General features: G+C 37.6%; 1 protein-coding gene across 2 annotated transcripts in view; it reads left to right on the top strand.

Annotated features, from left to right (window-relative positions):
- Positions 1 to 16,608, top strand: part of rapgefl1 (Rap guanine nucleotide exchange factor (GEF)-like 1) — a 38,074-nt gene extending 21,466 nt beyond the window's left edge. Inside the window, exons 4-16 of one of the 2 annotated variants that reach the window (XM_067476098.1) lie at positions 286 to 505; positions 1,893 to 2,008; positions 2,605 to 2,717; positions 3,193 to 3,360; positions 3,694 to 3,791; positions 4,100 to 4,222; positions 4,815 to 4,993; positions 5,105 to 5,195; positions 5,429 to 5,479; positions 5,577 to 5,664; positions 8,079 to 8,143; positions 8,796 to 8,850; positions 9,270 to 16,608. In XM_067476098.1, the coding sequence (XP_067332199.1) occupies positions 286 to 505; positions 1,893 to 2,008; positions 2,605 to 2,717; positions 3,193 to 3,360; positions 3,694 to 3,791; positions 4,100 to 4,222; positions 4,815 to 4,993; positions 5,105 to 5,195; positions 5,429 to 5,479; positions 5,577 to 5,664; positions 8,079 to 8,143; positions 8,796 to 8,850; positions 9,270 to 9,394 (1,492 nt within the window). In that variant the 3' untranslated portion in view covers positions 9,395 to 16,608. The remainder of the gene's footprint in view (positions 1 to 285; positions 506 to 1,892; positions 2,009 to 2,604; positions 2,718 to 3,192; positions 3,361 to 3,693; positions 3,792 to 4,099; positions 4,223 to 4,814; positions 4,994 to 5,104; positions 5,196 to 5,428; positions 5,480 to 5,576; positions 5,665 to 8,078; positions 8,144 to 8,795; positions 8,851 to 9,269) is intronic. The other variant, XM_067476099.1, reaches the window with a different exon arrangement.
- The last annotated feature ends 3,732 nt before the right edge of the window (positions 16,609 to 20,340 follow it).

The following is a 20,340-nucleotide window of genomic DNA, read 5'->3' as shown; positions in this document are numbered from 1 at the left end:
GTGTGCTGATTCGGAGCCAGCTATGTTTGTGTCTGCAGTGATATGTGGGTCATTGTGGCAGCGTCTTATACTGTGATTCTCTTCAGAGCTGAAACATTCAAATAACAGCTAAGGAATTTACACACTTGACCGTGAGGGCGATGATTGTTGGTAACTGCCTCTCTGTACCCCGTGTATATTTGGAGCAAATTTTAAAGCAGTGACTTAAAAACAAAATCTGCAAATGTGACAAATGCTCAAACACTGTCTACTGCTGGAACTGCTTCTTAACTCGGACTTTCCCAGATTTTCTCTGGAGATGAGAGGGAAGGAGGGAGAGGGAGAAGCAAAAGGTGAAAAGAGAGAGGGAGGAGGAGACGGGGATGGAGAGATGGAGGTGCCGAGAGAGAGGGTCCTGGACGGAGCAGAGAGGAAGCATGCAGTACTGAATGTTGCATTCAGATACCTGGACACCTATAGAGAGCTGTTGCAAGAGGAGGGGGAGCGCAGCAACAGCTTCCCCAAGGTGACACACACACACATATACATACATACAATTGTAAAACGTACCATACACAAAATATAGCATAGACAAACCAAAAAGAAACACACATACTGTAAACTGGTAGGTTCTTTAAGGAACATTTTAAGCAACATGCTGATTTGGTTAAAAATATGGAGTCTATGAAATGAAATGGCTGTAATTTCAGCACAGTTTCACCAGTATTTTTAACCAACACATTAACTCAAAGCTGACAGAGTGGTGTATAGATCCAACATGATGAAACTGTGTCACTGTCCAAATGTATTTGAGTCTTACTGTAAATCAATCTCATACACATACTCATTTATCAGGCATAATTACAGTTTACGAGTGCAAAATGCCAAAGTCAGCAATTAAAAAAAAAAACTGCCTCGATAAAATCTAATGTTTAAAGTTTACTTAGTGGAAGAGTTAAGGTTTTCAGTATTTGTTTGTTTACAGCTAATGCTATTTGGGGGAAATTGGCATTCAAAAGTTTAGGAACTGGCCTATTAGATTTATCTATCACACCTCAAAGAGAGATGATGCAGAAGACATGAAGGACCTTGTCATTCTCCATAGTGGTTTTCTGCAGCACAGAACTTTGACCACATGATGGACTTAAGTAGCTTTGTCTGCATCAATTCACGCCAAGCCTTCAAGTGTCTTTGCATCTTAGCATGTTCTCTTCTTCACATGACTGTCCTCAGGCAAAACACTGAACCTCAGGTTGCTCCATTTGCCTGGAAAAATGCAGCTACGCCTTCATTAGCGTGTTCTGAATTTTCTCCATGGTGGATTTCAAACCAGGGATTTTTGTTTTTTTTAAGCAAAATTTTTAACTCTACCCAGTTCACAGTAGAACAGCCTGGTCTGTCAAGTTTACCTATATCAGCTTGTCTACCCCTATAATAAAAGCACTATTGAAAGTAAAAGACACCTAATTATATCCAATCATTCTGTGTTTAACAGGTTTTAAGAAAATTTTTTAGTTTGAGTCATCTCAGAGTTGCTGATACAATCTGTAACTCTCTTTACATGTAAGAGTAGTGTGTGAGTTACTGTAAAATGGCAAATCTTGACAAACAGGAACCTCTCTGAAAAAGATGTGATGACTGAAATTCACCAGAAAGTAAAAGAAAAACAGGATCTGTGTTTAACAGTCTACTCTGCTATACACACACACACACACACACACACACACACACACACACACACACACACACACACACAGAAAATAATCATTATAGTAACACAGACACAAAATAACACCTCTGTTTTTTTTGGCATCTGGTTGACTCAGTGATTGTGGCTGTCATAGCAACAGAATACTTAGCTAAACACACACACATTGTCTTGTCTGCAATTTTGTTTCTGTGTGTATGTGTAGGAGCTGTACCTGCGTGCTGTACAGGAGCTGAGTCGATATCCTGAGCTGGTGGAGGATGTCCTCAAACTGCAGAGATGGACTGAGATCTTGCACTGCCCGTACGATAAACGCACACAGTAATACACAATTAATAAACTATAACAACACAGACGCACACAATTCTGCCTTGTTGCTCATTCCTTCCTATCGACCTATCAAACCTGTAACACAGAGATGTTTATAAAATAATTAACATAGTCATAATACAGTATGTATATCATGTGTTTATCATATGATAATTTATGTTATGACTGTATCACATATGTCCTATATATAACAAGAATCCAACATGTACTAGTTTTGAACATACATTGCATTTTTGCTAATACAGTAAATATTATATATTTACTGTATCACATGAATCACACTGCATACAAACACATATTTTGTATTATCTATGATTTATTTAGCTTTATCACTTATGTTATGTGTCTGTTATGTTTTTATATTTATGATCACATACATTTATGTTTTGGATCATAGAAATAATTTTACATCAATTACACATTCACCAAAAATATGTTATTGTTAAAAATGTGCTATATTTCATATATTAAAGTTTATACGTAAGGATTGCATATTTGCAACACTTACTGTATGCCAGTTATTTCATTTTAAATTTATGTGGGTGTTACTCTATATGGGTTTTGTGTTTTGTGTATGTCTGTTTTAGGTCTGATGAGGAGAAAGAGAGCAGGAAGAAGCAGGTTCGTCCCCTGTTCAGACATTTCAGACGCATCGATGCCTGCCTGCAGCCTAGAGAAGCCTTCAGAGGCTCAGACGAGAGTATGTCAAGCACAACATCACACCTGCACACACATGCATGGGCAGCAATATGGGGGTGTGCTACACTTTAGTATCTATAAACACATACGCACGTTTGAAATGCAAACACACCTGCAGACTGGTCACAATATACAAATCACAAACTGACTGACACACCCAGGATTCATTTACGCACACACACACACACACACACACACACACACAGATACACACAAGCAACTTAAACACCAGGAAGTGTTTAAGTGTGCTAGATACTCAGTGATGAAACATATATCCATTATCTTGTCTAAAGAGAATCTGAACATTTCCCAAAACCTTAGACTGGTCCAATATTATACAGTTCCACAAGCAGCCACTAGATGTTAAATGTTAAATGTTAAATTCAACATACTTACACCCCATACTTGTAGCTCTCTCTTTTTTTTTCTTCCATTTTTTACACAAACCACCTGATTGTCTGTCTCCCTTTCTTCAGTTTTCTGCAGGGTCTACACTCCGGATCACTCGTATGTCACCATCAGGAGTCGTCTGTCCTGCCGGGTAGGGGAGATTCTGGCTCTGGTCAAAGAAAAACTCCAGTACAGTGAAGACCAACCAGTTCTGCCTGGAAACCTCATACTAGTGGCCGTTACATCAGCTGGAGGTCAGAGGACACACGTAACTGTGTTTGAGTCTTTGTGCTTGTTTTCTTGCTTGTGACTCAATCCCAATCATTTCTTACACACTTTTAATGTGAAAAATTGATAGAAAGTCTTTTATTAACAATGATTTAACAAAGAAAAATGGTAGAAGAAACTGGAAATAATCAGTGAATAAAATGAACAGAAACAATGAAAAAGTACATTTATATAGAACTTTTCAAATATAATTTACAAAACTATTCACAATAAAAGACACTTTTAAGACACAATTTATTTCATTAATTGATATTCCACGTAAACTAAATGTTGTTCATTAATGTGCGTTGTGTATTCAGAAAAGGCAGTGTTTCGTCCTAGTGATGAGGCCGTGTTCACCACCCTGGGGGTCAACACTCACCTTTTCGCCTGCGAACCCTCCGAACTGGAGTCGCTGGTGAGGAGTCGATTGGTTGAATGACTGAGCATAGACTAACTGTGTAGCTGTTTAGTTTCCTTATTTTTTCAATAAAATAGGAAACATTTTCAGTGTTAAGTTAAGTTGCTCTTTTTCCTTTTTGTAATTGATTGTGTGTTTCATTAAAAGAATTGTGTTTGCAAACAAAAAATACGATCAGGAACCCGACACACCTCTGAAAGGATCAGTGAGAAGGATTTGGGAACAAATGTAACTACAGCGTGGTAGAAAGGCTCCTATTGGATGTGTATGTTATAATCTGATGATGTCTTTATCTGCATCCCCAGCTTCCTCTTCCTGAGGAGATCCACTGGACACCAGGTGACAGCAAACTCCACGATATGTCAGCAGAGGAGGTTGCCAATCAGCTGGTGGTGTTTGATTGGGAGCTCTTCAGCTGTGTGCACGAGGTCTGTCAAAGTTTGGATTTCCTTCCCTTCAGTTTAAGTGCAAAGTTTCTCTTCAACCCAACAAGTGAAATTGTATGTTCATCTATATCCTTTCTTTGCTTCATGGGTGTGTGTATCACTTTGTGACTCTGACTCTGCAATTCACACAGTGAATATGTACCTTATTGTAACTTTGTTTTGTTTCTTCTTATGGAATACAAACCTAAAAGCATGATGGGTCTTTCCTAATCAACTTCATAAATGCTTCAGAACTAACTTGGGGGCTAGTTAAAAATGGTAATAGCTCTTAGCTAGTTAGCTAGTTTTGCAAAATGTAAAAAAAACTAAAATTGGTAAACTTTACACAGTAGTAACATTTAACTATTTAACACAATATTTGAGGAAAACTTGACTCAGTTGTGAAATATCTGCACAGGAAGGGTTGAGTTGTGTTGGCATGTGCATCAAAACCTTTAGGTAAATAAAAGCCACGGCAAAGATTTGTGACTTTCTTTTGTACGCATCTTCTAAATTTTTTCATTTTGCACAAAGTCGCTACTTAAAATGGAACAAAATCACAATAAGTCTTTTTATGTGTTTATGTCTTTTACAGGTCGAGTTTGTGTGCTATGTATTTCATGGAGAGCAGTCCCGCTGGCGCCCCCTCAACCTGGAGCTGGTACTGCAGCGCTGTAGCGAGGTGCAGCACTGGGTCGCCACAGAGATCCTGCAGTGCCAGTCGCTGCCAAAGCGGATCCAGTTGCTCCGCAAGTTCATCAAGATTGCAGCTCTGTGAGTAGGGACGGGATTCTCTCACACGTACCAAGTTTGGAGAGTTGTATTTGATCTGGTATTTCACCTGGTGAGCTAACGTAAAGACTGAATCTTTGCTTTATGTTTCAGCTGTAAGCAGCAGCAGGACCTGCTGTCGTTACTGGCTGTGGTTCTGGGTCTGGATAACCCTGCTGTCAACAGACTACGACTCACGTGGGAGGTACACTACACACCTGTAACTAACAACAAGGTTTTAGGAGGTTTTAGCGAGGACACTGGAACTGTAAAAACAATTGCCATGTATTGATATAGCAGCCAGGTATCATAAATGTGGCAGGTCAATAGAAGATGTTTCTAGATGAGATCCCCCGAGCTAAAAGTTCAATACAAAGACGTTTTTTTCCTTTTAACATGATGCTGTTATATTGATCTCCTCACCGTGTTTGTGTTTAGGGTCTTCCAGGGAAGTTCAGGAAGCAGTTTCAGCAGTTTGAGAGCATTGCTGTGAGTAGATTATGTCTTTTGTTCTGTGTTCACACAACCTTCAAATCCAACCAGTTTTATAATGATAAAGGTCATCACGGATGTGTATCTATTCCAGGACCCTTCAAGGAACCATAAGTCCTACAGGGACTTGATCACCAGCCTGAGACCTCCACTGATCCCCTTCACACCTCTGCTGCTTAAAGGTACAAACACTCTCCAGTGTGCACACAAGAAAGCAGAACATTAACATTAATGATTTGCTCTATTTACAGTAGTTGTGGCAAATTCAACTAATCGTGCATAGTTTAGAAAGACACAGGCCTGCGTTTCAGAGGTCTCACAATTCCCACTGCATGTCAGGACAAAAACAGAGTCACCAAGTCCAAGCAAATCTGCAGAACCCAGTGGTCTCTTTGCAGAGATAAGAGAACCTGGGAAAACGACAAACATCTCAGTAAGACTCCAACAGGCAGTTGCAGTGGTTAGACAGAAGACACACCCTGTTTGGAGTTTAAAAACAGCTTTTAAATTTCATGATTTAGATGCTTATTACATCGTGCAAAAATAAGCATTTGATTTCATCTAATTAATAGCTGGCATCTGGATTTGTACTCGTGAAGCGTGCATTATTATTATGTTAAGTTTAGGGGTTAGATTTGCATCAGCGTACATTGGTCCAATCCTAATTCAAGGTTTATACCTCTACCCCTCTGTTTCAAGTGTACCTGCATTTTTAAATTTCCCCTAAAAAGGGTTATTTGACAGAAGTGTTTGAAATAGCTCTTTATGAAATGGGACAACTCTTCAAGACCATTATATGTTATCAGAGCTAAACCTGCTGTCCTGTTTTTTGAGGGTCCCCGGTAAAGCCATAGACTGTAAAAACACTGGGAAGCTTGTATTAAACTGTCCACATTTACAATACTGACAGCAAGATAACATCTAAATAACAACCAGTTCTCCTTTATCCTATTGAAATGAAGCTAAGCGTGTGGTAAATACATTTTTTTAGAGGCCACATAACCAAGAAATAAGGAGAAATACAAGCAAAAATGGTGAAGCAGTGTATAAAAAGAATGTTGTAGTTAAATAAAAAATATATATTTGTGAAAAAGTTTTGACCACCTGATAAATTAATAAAATAATATTTTAATTGTTTTGTTACTTGCTGAATGTATATTAAATATTATGTTAATAAAAATTTAATCTTTTTTTTTTAACTCCTTTTGTCATTTAAAAATAAGAGGATGCACTTTTGCACCAATTATACCAGGGCTTGGGTTTCAGTTTGGACTCTTGAGGTTAATCATTTCACCTTATTTGAAAGTGACAGTGTATCACGGCTGTTGAAGGTTTGTCCTTGCAAGCAGATGAAAGCAGGATGTAAACAGAAACCTCTTTTTTTTAGTGTTTAACCAACTTCTCTGATTTCCACTGTCAAACTCCGTAACTCTAGAAACCATTAAACTCTGTTAATGGTGTTTGACAGATGTTTTCTGGTGCATCTGACAGAAATTAAGACTGAACTACCACCAGTAGTACCACTCCTCCTCATCGGTGATCTTTCTTTTCACCACTCCAGTTTTTTTTCATCTCATCATTTGACCTAGCAGGTGTACACACACATACAACTTTCTTCAGGTTTTACAGGTTCAATTTCAAAAGACTTCAAATTAAATTATGGTGTGACTATATGACACCAGTAGATTTCTTACATTCCTGGAAGACTCATACATCTGAAAGACACAAACACCAAAAAAAAAAAGAATTAGCAAAGAATGGTTAAAAAAATTATTCAGAAGAGATTTATCAAACTCTACATAATCTCACATTATCTTAGTCAAATTAAAGTAATTGGTTTTGCAGTAAAATGACCCCATTCAATTTAGTGAAAACGCTGTACAAGCAAAACAATATGTCTGTGTGAGAACAAGCCCTTGTTGCTATAAGAAGTAACATTGCTGTAATGTAGGAAATGTGCCAAATACAACAACTTGAAAAAGTCCAACTGTGTCCTCTATACCATGAGCTAGTTTAAGCAAAAGTGCATTATATTTTGCATTATTATGTGTTTAAAGTAAATTCTTAATGTGGAAAGGATCTAGTAAGTGAAACTGTCACCAGAATAAATGTGCTTGTCAGGAGTAGCAGAAATTTAGACACTACCAAAATAATGTCACACCACTGTGAAAGAATACACAGACATTTTTTTGTTTCTTCTAGCCAACTTCATAGGAGCTGGCATTCGTGCCACCATGATCCATTATAATTAATTCTATAGGGAAATATGTTTAGTCTTAAAGAGTCTCTTTAAGGTGTGAAACAGGTTAGTAGCAAGCAAAAAACCAAGCAACAATTCCACATCATGTGGTGCCTGAATCCTTCCAACGATCAGAAAATTTGCTTGTAACAAGCCTACAAGGTGTGAGCTGTTGATAATGATGATGAGTGAGATGGCAGCTGAAAAACTACACTGAATTATTAACTTTGATTTTGTCAGCATGTGAGCCAGTCACCAAAGTCCAAACAAAGGTGTTCATATGATTCAGTTTGGATAAACACTGCATTTTTGTGTTAATTGAACTAAATTGATTGTTCTTGTTCTGTTTTGTGTCAGATTTGACGTTTCTTCACGAGAGCTGCAAGACGTTTCATGGTGAGCTCGTCAACTTTGAGAAGATGGTGAGTAAAGTCACAGTTTTTATCTACGTAAACAAATCCACTATATGCATGAACACATTTCAAAATGTTACTAAGTCTGTGCTAGTGATCCCAGGCTCTCTTAACTTGATGGAAATGGCTCATTATAGCCAGATGAATGTGGTCTTGTAATAAGGGGACAGAAATAACAACTGCTGTTTAACTCTTGTTATAAATATTACTTTGATATATGCAGAGAAATTTGCAGAATTTTGCAGCAGTAGTCTGTGCAGGTGTTTTTGTCAAGCTACAGCAAGAATCTTGACCAATCAGAGGTTACAGCAGTGGCCTCAGTTTACTGGGAAGAAGAGAAAATAAAATGGGTGTAGTAACAGATTTTTTAAAACCACTTGAACATTATTTTTGAAACAAATTATCTTGAATCAGTTGTGTGAGCCACTTGACAACAAATCTGTTTATTTGCACAGTCAAGGTTTGCAAAGTAAGTGAATGTTGGATAAATGAGAAATAAAACATGTTTTTTTCCCCCGTTGTTTCAGACCAGAATTCCAATTAAAATCTCTTCTTCCTGTCTTCTCTCTACTGTTTCCACTCCCTAAACTATGTCTACTTTTATTTTCTCCTCTTGTCCTTTTCCTGCCCCTCTCTCATCTTATCCCCATCTCTTTTGCAGCATAAAGTGGCAGAGATGGTGAGGATCATCAGACGCTACAGGAGCACTCAGCTAGGTAACACACACATGCATTGTTCACAGATGACTGAATGAACATCTCCTCTCTCTGCCTCTCCCTGCTGTCAGCACAGTCCCGGCCTGGAGGAAAATTGTAACATTTTGTAATGCATTCAGCTCTGAGCTTAAACACACTGAACAGGGTTAATTGTTTTGTGCAGTCTGTTAAGTTCAGTGTTCAGTTTTTCATGTGTTTTATAGAGACACGTTATTTCTTCTCCACAATCTTCACCACCTCTGCTTGATCCCAGAATGAAATTTGCTACAGCTACAGCTTTGATCAGCAACCTAATGAGATTTTTATACCATGTTGAGCTTTGTCTCCATCTAGTGGTGTCACTGTGAAACCACCCTGTTCTTTGCTGTAAACTAGAACTAATTAAAACATTAATCTAACACCCTTTTTTTAAATTGCAGCCATGGATATGGAGACCTCTCCATCCCACCTGCAGACAAAGGCCTACGTTCGCCAATTACAGGTGATTGACAACCAGAATCTGCTGTTCGAAATGTCCTGCAAACTGGAGCCCAAAGACACGTAAAGACATGGACAGAACGGGGAAAGGGGATGAAGAGGAAGAAGTGGGAAAGGGAGAGAAGAGCAGGAGGAGGACGAAGGGTCCGATCCTTTTGTTGAAGATGCAAATGGATTCAGGGGGAGTTGGGTAGGAAGTGATGGAACAGTCACATACAGAAACTAGAAGCCTACGATCTTCTCACCTCCCTTTCTGCCTCTTCATCCGCAGCATAAAAACAAGTTATTTTGGATTATCAGACAAAAGCAAATCATCTGCTTCTTGTTCATCCGTGTCTCTGACCACTTCTTTCATTTTAGTTACCTTCCTTTTCTCACTCACCTCGTCCTCCTCCTTCTAATCCCTCCATCAGCAGCTGTGCAGTTCAGTCACTGCCAGCAGCCCTGAAAACCTCTAAACATTCACATGGAGAAAATCATGTTAAAATGTAGAGGTCCAGTCATTTAGAAACCTGTATTTTTCAGCAGCAGATCGTGTTTATTCTACGGGAGATATAATATACCCTTATATCCTGTTAATAACCCATCTGGAACATTGCTGAAACATTTATAAAGCTCTATCATCAGCGAATTTAAACAGTTTGACATCACGTGAATGTCTGTCAAAGGTGGCCATGCTGCTTTGAAATCCCAGTGTCACTGTATATCAGTTAAATAAACCCTATCAGAGGTACAACAAGATGGCAGTGAAGGAAAAGAAATATAACCTTGTGATGCTGTTGGCAATCAGGGAACTTCAAAAGAAAACCAGGCTCAGTGTTTACTCTGCTGTGTCCTCCTCCTGTCGTGGGTTTCTAATCACACTAAAGACAATCTGGCACCTGCTGACCTTCAAAACTACTACATAAATGTCTCCATACTGTCGTTTATGCAGCCATGGAATGGTGAAAGGTGAGAAAAATATCATATTGGCCTTAATTTAAAATGTATTTTCTGAAATTTACAGTAAAAACGGTTCCTTTCAATTAGATATACACCACAACAGTCTTGAATTGTGGGGCGCCACAATAAAAATGCCTTTTAGAGAGAGCATTGCATTACGGGTCATAGAGCTACAGTGCTTATTTGGTTAATCAATTTATCCAGTCAAACTTAATTGGCAACTATTTTGATAATCAACTAATGATTTTACTATTTTTTTCAGACCAAAAAATGCCAAAAGTTAACTGGAAACCGCTGCTAAATTGTGAAAATGTGTGTCTTTGTGAATAGTGTAGTAAACTGACTCTGTTTGGTTTTGGACACTTTGCCACACCCTTTAATGGCCATGATCTGTTGTTATCAGCATGATTGCTATCAGCCGGTAGGTACCTGCTCCACATGCTAGCAGGCTCAGTAGGTCGTTGTGTAGACAATGACAATGTTGTTGGCATCATTGTTCACATACATACTGTAGTTTGTGTATATGTAGAGGATTTAAAAGGTTAAGGCCACAAGGGGGCAGACTCTGGCCTAATCATCCCTGACCAACTGCAGCATCTCTTTCTTATGAACTTGCATACGGGTATTTTTAATTTATGACCATGTGCACAACCGGTGAGCCAAATCAACGACTAAGCCTACATTTGCTTAGGCATACATGAAGTTAACGATGAGTGTATCTGAAATCTAAGTGGTGTGTTTTGTTACTCAACCGTCCACCCTAAGTCTCGTTCCTACAATTCTAAATTACATTAACAAAAACAACTGACACATGTCATTTTTACTAGAGTCCCTGAATTTCTCTTATGTCTTGCTCAATAACTATATCAGGAAAACCTGACCTATTAAACCTTAACTAACGGCTAATAGCTCTCTATTTAGTGGCATGGTAACACAAAAACACTTCAGGAAGCTGCGGTGGAAACTTTTCACTATCTTCTGATGATTGTAGGCCATTTTTAACTTGACGTGAATCGACCATAAAAATCCACTGATATCTTTACCACAAAAACAGACCAAATTGTGACAGAGAGATAATAACAGACAGACCTGCTCTCACTGGTTACCAGTATGAGGAGTTCAATAAGAAAATCATGCTGTTACGAACAACTAGAGGAAATAATTGTGACCACTGCAAGTAAGACTGATAGATGAGCTGAATGCACGTGTTCTACTTTAATGTGACTACTGGATGATGACCTTTTCATTGGAAAAACACTGTACCTGACAAACTTTCCCAACAGGGCTAGTCTAAAAGTGTTGCCTGCGCTCACACAGACTTTTTACAAAAGGAACTATTGGAAACGAGAGGATGTCATAAAACAGCAGGTTGTGCAGCTGTGGTTTTGTTACCCTTTTTTTTTTGAAGAACGTGGACACAGGACACTGAATCTCTGGAGCAACAAACAGATAGGGAATCTAAACTGGTTTCCAAGGAGAGGAACCAGTCATATTTAGATGCTACTACATTTAAAACTGTCTGAATACGAGTTTACAGCTGAGACTCCTGCTCTCAGAAATCTGCCATCTGGATTTAATGACAAAATCTATTTTTCCATCTGAATACTGAAACACTTTTTCATCACAAAAAGGACCCCAAAGTCTATTCTGTGGGTCTCTATCTGAACTCTCTGTCCCGGTTGATTGACTCAATGGTTTACATTAGGGGACTGACCTCTAATTTGTGCTTTGTATCACCTGCCATATTTCCTGCCAAGCAATCAGGAACTCTTTTCTTTAGCTAAATGCTTCAGATTCCTCCAGGATTTAACCTGATTAGTGACATTGCGTTCACTGAACAGTATTTACTGTACTAAAGACACTGTGGTGCATTCACAGACCCAGATGACCTCATACTTGTATGTGGAAGGTGTTCAGGATTGTGGACTTTCCTCACTGGAGTGTGTAGATGCTGGTTTTCTACCTGAAGTGATTTCAGTTTCAGTCTGAAAGGCATCAACAATCTCTTAAGTCTCTTCTGCTTTTTATTTGTGCACGTTAATGATGACCGTCATCATTAAATGCCTCACAGTATTTTAATTATCCAACAGAAAGTCAGAAAACTCATGTCACATTCATTTTGAAGGAAGGGTTTTTGGATGTTTTACCCAATTTAGTATAAACTACACACATGCTGCATGATTAACTGTCTTCCAAACCACACCGCAGATGTTTATGACTATTGGACATGTTTAAGTTCCTTCCAGACAGCCATTTGTGTCTTTTCCCTTTGAATATAATTTTGCATAGTGTCCTGCAGCTATAGTACCTCGGCAATATGTTATCACCTATAAAACGTTTGTTTACTTATGAAAACCTTAAATACTTTACAAGAAAAAAATATTTTGGTTATATAAGTTGGTTATAAGTAAAAGATTTTGTTAGTAAACTGGAAATATCATGAAATGTTTATTATCTAAAACGCATAGTACCATTAGCTGGAGTCTGAAAAAATAGGTCCCCTATAGTGTAAAATGTCCTTTTCACCACTTAATTCAGTCACAGTGCTTTAAAACAATTTATAACTTTAGTGTCAGTCGAGGTGAAAATGTGTCTTTAGTTCATTTGGCACTGAAGCACAAAGTTTTGTGCTCGTATTGCTGCAATTGTTAACATATTATCCCTTCCACCTGTCAATCAGTGAAATTGAACTGCAGGTATTGCATGTGTGTTCTTGTGTGCATGCACAGCATAAACTAAACACTGATTCACCTGTAAAAATGCTAACAGCACTAAAAAATATATAGTTTTAATTAAAAAAAACAAATAATTAGGTAATTAGTGACACTTTCTTGTACCCTTGTAATTTTCAGTAGGCATTAATCCAGGCAGACGTGGCTTTAATAAATATTTTACTTTATAGCTGCTTTCTTTAGAAGCAAGTTTGATTTTTAATTTTATAAGTGAAAAGAACGGAAACAACTGGTTCTCTGGAAGATGTGAAAACACAGTAAGACCTGAAACACTTAAGTCTGTTTTAGGAAATGGCGCAAGGTAAACAATGTGTGTGAGAGTTGGAATAAATTGGCTAAAACATGCAAAAAATACAGGCATGACCCTTTTTAAGAAAGTGAATGTGACCTGCTTATTGAACTGATAATGACATGGCAGCCAGTCAGCCATCTTTAGGGGATGACGTCATCCCCAAGACTCAAAAGGAATATTTATTTCTCAGCGTACGGGATCTTACTGCTGTCACACCTGAACAACCAGTCAGCTTTTAGGAAGGACCTGGTCGTCCCCCACCCCCACACAGAGTTGCTGTTGGTTCGGTGGAATTGCGAGCGGAGGTCCGAGGCAATAACAGAAGCGACAGGAAGTGAAGCTGATTGGTCAACTTCTCGCATCAACGAAGCACTTTTGCCAAACCTCAGGGCTCAGAGACACAGAGAGGTTTTGTTTACGCTTTCTTCTCAGTTTTCAGTAGCGTTCAGTTCAGTTGAGTCCAGTTGTGTTGCAATCAATTGGTTCTGTGTTGTTGTACAGCTGATAACACTTCAGTCATATTTACTATAATAATAGAAATCTATAGAGTTGTTGTTTTTATGCTGTGATCTCCACCAGATCTGGATCAAATTTGTCCACAATGAAATGTTATTTTTAGTTTGGGTTTTGAGTGAAAAGTCAGAGTGATGTATAAGAAAACCCTTCATCTAAAATCATTTTGTCTGAGTCCGAAGAGCCTTGTCAAGCCAATATTAATATCAAGACAATCAGCTATGTAAATGCTGATAGTTTTGGTCCAGTATATGTGATGATAAAGAAAATAATATCTGCCCTAAGTAAACCTGAAATTGAATTGAGTTCAAACGTTTAAAATTTTATTTTAAAAAATTACATTTACAAATTATTGCCACTTGGAAATTACAGATTCACTGGAATCCTATAGGGCCTTCGAAAGCTTAAATTTATCATAATAGGAAGTGATCTCACATTGCAGATTTGGTTAAACAGGCCCCAAGTCTATAGTTTAAAAAAAAAATAACAAAAGTGAAAAGGTTGAATTCATAACTTCCGTTATTATGAAATCTACTTGCCATTTGAAAAAACCTTATTCACTACTTTTAAAGTGAACAAACTTGATTCTGGACGACAAGGCTCAGCGTGAGACAGAATGGATTTTAATGGAATCCCTTTTTGCAGTACACTGAAGAGTTTTATTCCATGTAATTTCTCCCGCAGCTGCTTCATAGTAAGCCTTCAGCTGTTTATGAATACTTGGCTCATAAACCATGCAATTTAGAGAACAGCCATAATATCATGCTTGTCTTTTACACATTCACCTCTATTCAAACAAGTATGGGAGACCACTCCATTACATCCTGTCATTTGAAAGTATTTAGTAAGTAAACACTTATATTATTATCCAGTAAGATGTCCGGTCACGATCTCTTTTTGTGGTTGGATTGAAACTCTTCAGGTGTTTGTGTGTTTTTAAGATTTATTTGAAATGGTTTGAAAAATGTCTGTGCTCAACTCTGGTGGCCAGTGAGACTTATTATTCTCCATCTGTACCATAACATTATATTTGTTAAAGCTCGGTCCGGCTGATCCTATCCAGAAGCAAGTTGAACTTCTCACACAGAAGACATTTCAACATTCATTTAATATCTCTGAATTGTAAGTTAGTGTTTCAGACCCAACAACTTGGAGTTAAAGTTAAAATGCTTTGTTATCTTACAACTTGGCTTTAACTTCGGTGGTAAAAGTCATTTACAAGTAATTTATTAAGTTCTTCTGGTTTAACTCTTGACAGTTTGTCCCTCTGGTCAAACCCACTGGTGATGTCATATTATTTGACCAACCCCCTTCAGTTCACTTTTCCATCACAGCGTTAAGGTGAGAAGACCAACCAAGCCTTTCACCGGGTTTTCTTAAGTGATTATTACCATGATCACTGCTATAAAGGATCAGTCTGACATTTTCTTCCATTCATTTTAAAGTCAAACCTCAGGACAGCAATATAAGAATTGTCAAATTTTTCCTCAAACTTGGAATAGCATCATGATTGATTATGGTATTTGCTTGATTCTGGATGGGACACAACTGGCAAAACTTCTCCAGTTTGACAAGACCTTATATTGAAAATTTTGAAAAGTGTTGAAACTTCTTATTTGGAAATTTCAAGAAGTGTTACAACTAAAAAAAAAAAGGGGTCAAACCCCATAAAACATTTGATTTCAAAGATCTTGTCTAAACGGAGATGGTAGGGTACAAAGTGTAATACCCAGCGAAGATGACGACATCACTAGTTTATCAGTGGCTCTCTCAGGACCAATTCCTGGGTGTTTGGCACCTTTTTGCAGAAACAGAAGCCCTGAATCTCAAGGGTTTCCACCCAAATCGATCAAAGCTTTTAGCTTTCTGCTGCTGCTCTGCTGGGATCCATAATTTCAGGAGCCAGGCAGTCTCCTGGGTCGAGGCCATCTGCCATTGCCGCCTGTATAAAAACACAAAAGATAAAAAAGGTGTATATTTCACAAACCTGTAAATAGGAAAATACTAACGGAGACTCTATTTTATGTATGAGCTCAGAGAGAGTGACATTAACTCAAGGAGAAATATTTGATTTGGTGTTTTTTATTTGTAAAAGTGAAAGAGCGTGTACAGTGATGCTAGAAAGAGAAAGAAATTATGAATTTATCACTTTATGAATTGTACAGTTTAATTGCTTCAGTTGGACAGTTCTTGTTTTCTATCTAAAGCTTAGGGTTGTTTTATGTTTTGCTTAGTTTTTTTTTGTACAGAAGTGGTTGTTTACATTGATACAAGTTCTTATTTCTGTGGACAGCGTGATGGGACCAGAGGTATAGGAGGGGACAGGGCCTGGAAGTTTAGTGTTTATGTGTCATGAAATATTCCAGGAAATGCTGCAAAAACGAAAAAATAGGAATGTTCACAGAATCGCAGTCTAATTCAATGTATGACACAGAATTAGAGTCATCGGTAAGGGAAAAATAAAGTTCTATGATTTTGAGTAGAAAGTTTATGTTATGAAATGAAGTCATAATTTTTCTATTTAAAAAGTTATCATTTTAATTTAAAATTTTAAGTAAAATATTCTTTTGGTTAATGTAAATTTGTAAGAAATGTTTCAGTAAAGTTTTTGTTTGTTTGTCTGTTTTGGGTTTTTTTTAAAAAAGGAAAAATAATGAATTACAAAAAAGCCATAATAATGCCAAAAAGCCACCACTAATGATATATTGAGATTAGGTTGCGAGTTTTACAGTAGGGCTAATGAGAAAAGTTGATGATAATTGTTAATAATTAATTGATAAATGGGATAATTTGGATATTTGTCATTTAATGCAAAAAATAAATAAATAAATAAATCCTTTAAACAGGAAAGCTTGTGATAACATTGCAGTGAAAGCATGATTCATAAAGTCATAACTTCATAGAAAAAAGGAGTTGTTTTATGCAGTGGTTGTAAAAATGAGTAAAAATACTGCTGAATTATTTTAAATTAGAATATTCCTAAAATATGTTTTTCTTTTGTTAAATTGCAACTTTCCTTATTATGACCATATTATCAAAATTTCAGATTTTTCCCCCTAACATTGTATCACAGTAACACGTTTTATTGTGCCAATTTTCCTTAACTAATATGATATAAATAAATAAAATACAGCTCCTCTAATCTTGCAGTAAATATTTAAAGGCTCTACTTGTTTGTATTAATGCGAAATCAACAAATTGGAGAGGTATTAGTTCCACCAAATCTAATTCTTTAAAAATGTTTAATCAGGGAATGTTTGTAGATACGTTTACAGTTCAGTCAGAATAAGTTGAGTGGATTCGAGTTTTGCCCCGTCTCCTGCTGATTTCTGCTCCCTCTGCTGTCACACTTCCGACACTGAAATAAAACCTCTGGACAACAACAAAACTGCCTCACACTAATTTCTGTGTGTCTGTGTGATGTGCTCTTCCCACTGTCGTAGAATATGTAAGTGAATATTCAGACAGTAATATGTTTAAAGCAATATTAATTTTACACTGTAAAAACTACAAGTACAAGGAGAAAAGAATTTCATACATTTTAATATTAGGATATTTTTTCACAGTGAGACATTGTGCTAATTGGGGATGGATTTTTAACAGTGGTGATCTTCTGCCTGTTTAGTATTATAATCAGATCAGCATTTTAATTTTGTCCAGCTTATGATTCTAAGCCTCAACTGTATTTTGTGTTTACTGCTAATTAGCAGATGTTGGCATGTTACACACTGCTTTGTACAAAAAAAAAGGAAAAGAGATGGATGCAAAGGAAAAGAAACTGCTTCTGTTTAAAGACTCTGCCACCCAGTTTGCATTCTATTAAAAAGCTTGGCTTCCCTGTACATTACATAGCTATTGATGGCTATTACTTTCTTTAAAATAGCATAATTATTAAGTCTCTTTTCCTAACATCACCTTTCTCCTCCACGTCTTCTGACTGCAGCTTCTTAACATTTTCACACTCTGCAACATCACCACAGTTCTAAGTGGCTCAGAGTGCATTTGGAAATCGTACAACTCTTCTATCTATAGGCTCTGGCTTACAGTGCTGGAGTTCACACAACAGGCAGAAGCCAAAGTACTTCCTATCAATTGGTACTTATAGTAACCTTTTACGGTGTCCCTTGTGAAGGATGACATACACCCCAAGTGACTGTGTTTAGATTCTTTTAAAATAAAAATCGATCCTACAACAGGAAAAGTTGGGACTAGAAGTATTGCACGATGCTCTGCACATCACTAGCTTCTCATGTTGAAACAATGTCATGCTTGTGCATGTGTAAAAGCCCTGTTAGAGACGCACATACGGAAAGCATTTGAACTATGACGTGATCATTTAGCCTATGAGCTTATTGTCACGTATGTTAGTCACTAACACTCCAACTCTCTTGAAATCTGTTTTGACAATCAGTAACTGGAGAGGCCACACAGCTGTGTTTCTGCAGGTCCACGTCCAAAATGCATTGCATTATAAGGTAGATAAAACTCTTGAGTGTGCGCATGAGTGTGTTTTAATTTCAGCTGATAGGTTCCCTGTATCCCTCCCTGGGTTGTAGACTGGAGCTTCCTTTTCCTTCCTTGGAGGAGGACTGGTTTCCATCCCAGATTAGGAGAAGGTTTATATTTAGGGTCAGTTTTCAGGGAAGGGTGAAGGTTGAAGCTTCAAATTAAAGTCATCTGCAGTTAAGTGTTTGAGAGAGTGTTAGCATTTCAGCAGCGTGCGGTTGGTGTGTTAGTTTCAGTCTAATTTCAGGTCTTATATAACTCATGCATAATTCACTTACATAATACATTACACCTGTTACACTGGCTACTCATGCAATTCCTTCATTCAACATTTGATCAAGTTCTTGAACAGACAAAATAATAAAGTTATGTTAAATGGTCTGCGTATATAGTGCTTTCATCCCGAGTGCTTCACTTATTTAGACACACACACACACACACACACGGATGATGGTGGCTGCTGTGCCCGGTGCCCACCTGACCCAGCAGAAGCATCTTGGGGTTCAGTGTCTGGCTTTGATATGTAGCCAGAAGGGAGTGGGGGTCAAACCACTGACCCTGTGGTCCGACTGCCTGATGTCTGTCATTTTGATTGTTATTATATAATTGTTATTGTTTAATTAATATTTATTCATGCATATAATTATTTAACCAGCAGGATTTTACTACTACTACTTGTAGCTTTTTGTTGAGATGTGTAATCTTTTCAGTCTCCCAAAAAATTTGACTAATAACAACAATGCAATTTCCATCTTATGAGCTTCAACCGACTTACAATGTAAAGTCCCTGCATAACTTGTATTTTTTGACATACACTTTATTTTACATAAACTCTTAAGATGTGCTTGCAGTATTGCTATAGTGATAGAGAGCATCTACCATTAGCCTGGTTACCTATTAAATAAGTAAAGAGCTCAGACTTGATGTGTTAATCATATTCACACTTTTACTATTTCTTTAATATTTACAGTGTATGTGCAAAAACTTGTGACAAACTGTGTCGGTACATTTATAATTTGATCAGTTGCACAGGTTCATGGAAACACTCTGCACTTATGTCCTAAAGTCCTCTGGAAATCTAGCAACATAACAACAACAAATTTGCTGTTCAAAGCCGTTAGTCTGGTCTCCTATCAGCTGCTCTCTCATCCTAAACTAGATCTGTAAATGCATTGGAAACACAAAGCGAAATCAATAAAACGACCTTAACACTATGTCTATCACCGCAATTTTATTCTAAAATAATTTAAACTATAATGAGCTACTGGAATAAATTGCATGGATAGGAGGCAGTTCTCTCTCCAAAGTTTAACCTGCCATCAGCTGCATGGCAACAGACTTTCTCTGACTGGACATGTCTTACACAGAAAAAAGATTTCTGTCATAATGCTGAATTACTAAGACGAAGTTGAGATGCTTGATCAAACATTTGAGACTCTGACCTTTTGACACCGGGCCGTGATCTGACTCATCATACATGGGCAAGACTGATACAGCAAAAGATGTGGACAGCTGATATATCAGCAACTGAGTTAACACAGCAGGCAAATGAGTTGAAACTGTGGGCCATCTATGGCCGTGCTGACATGGCTGCACCTGAGCCAACACACCGTTACATATCATTTTGCATTGGCTGTGGCTCAGGAGGTAGAACACTTTGCAGCCTATTCACAGGGTTAGTGGTTCAATCCCTGGGAGCCAAAGTGTCCTTGGGATTCACTATTCTCCATGGCAACAGATGCTAGGTTTCATTGGTACTGCAGTATAACATTGTTGTTTTGGACAACTTACAAATTGATGACATTTGTAGAAATATTGTTGAAAAGTACATTTTACAGGCTAAAGCTTTTATAGTATAGATATTTTAGTAACTTCTCCTGATTTACAAAAATCCTTCATTCTAAAATGTCAAAAAATGAAAACAAGTTAGGATCAAAAACTGATATGGGTCCTCACAAATACAGATTGACACACTAGTCTAAAGTTATTTCGATCTGTCATCCAGCACCACAGATTCAGCCACTTATA

The sequence above is a fragment of the Channa argus genome, chromosome 15 (genome assembly GCF_033026475.1).
Source record: "Channa argus isolate prfri chromosome 15, Channa argus male v1.0, whole genome shotgun sequence".
NCBI classification, from domain to species: Eukaryota; Metazoa; Chordata; class Actinopteri; order Anabantiformes; family Channidae; genus Channa; species Channa argus.
This window is presented reverse-complemented; position numbering and strand designations above follow the sequence as displayed.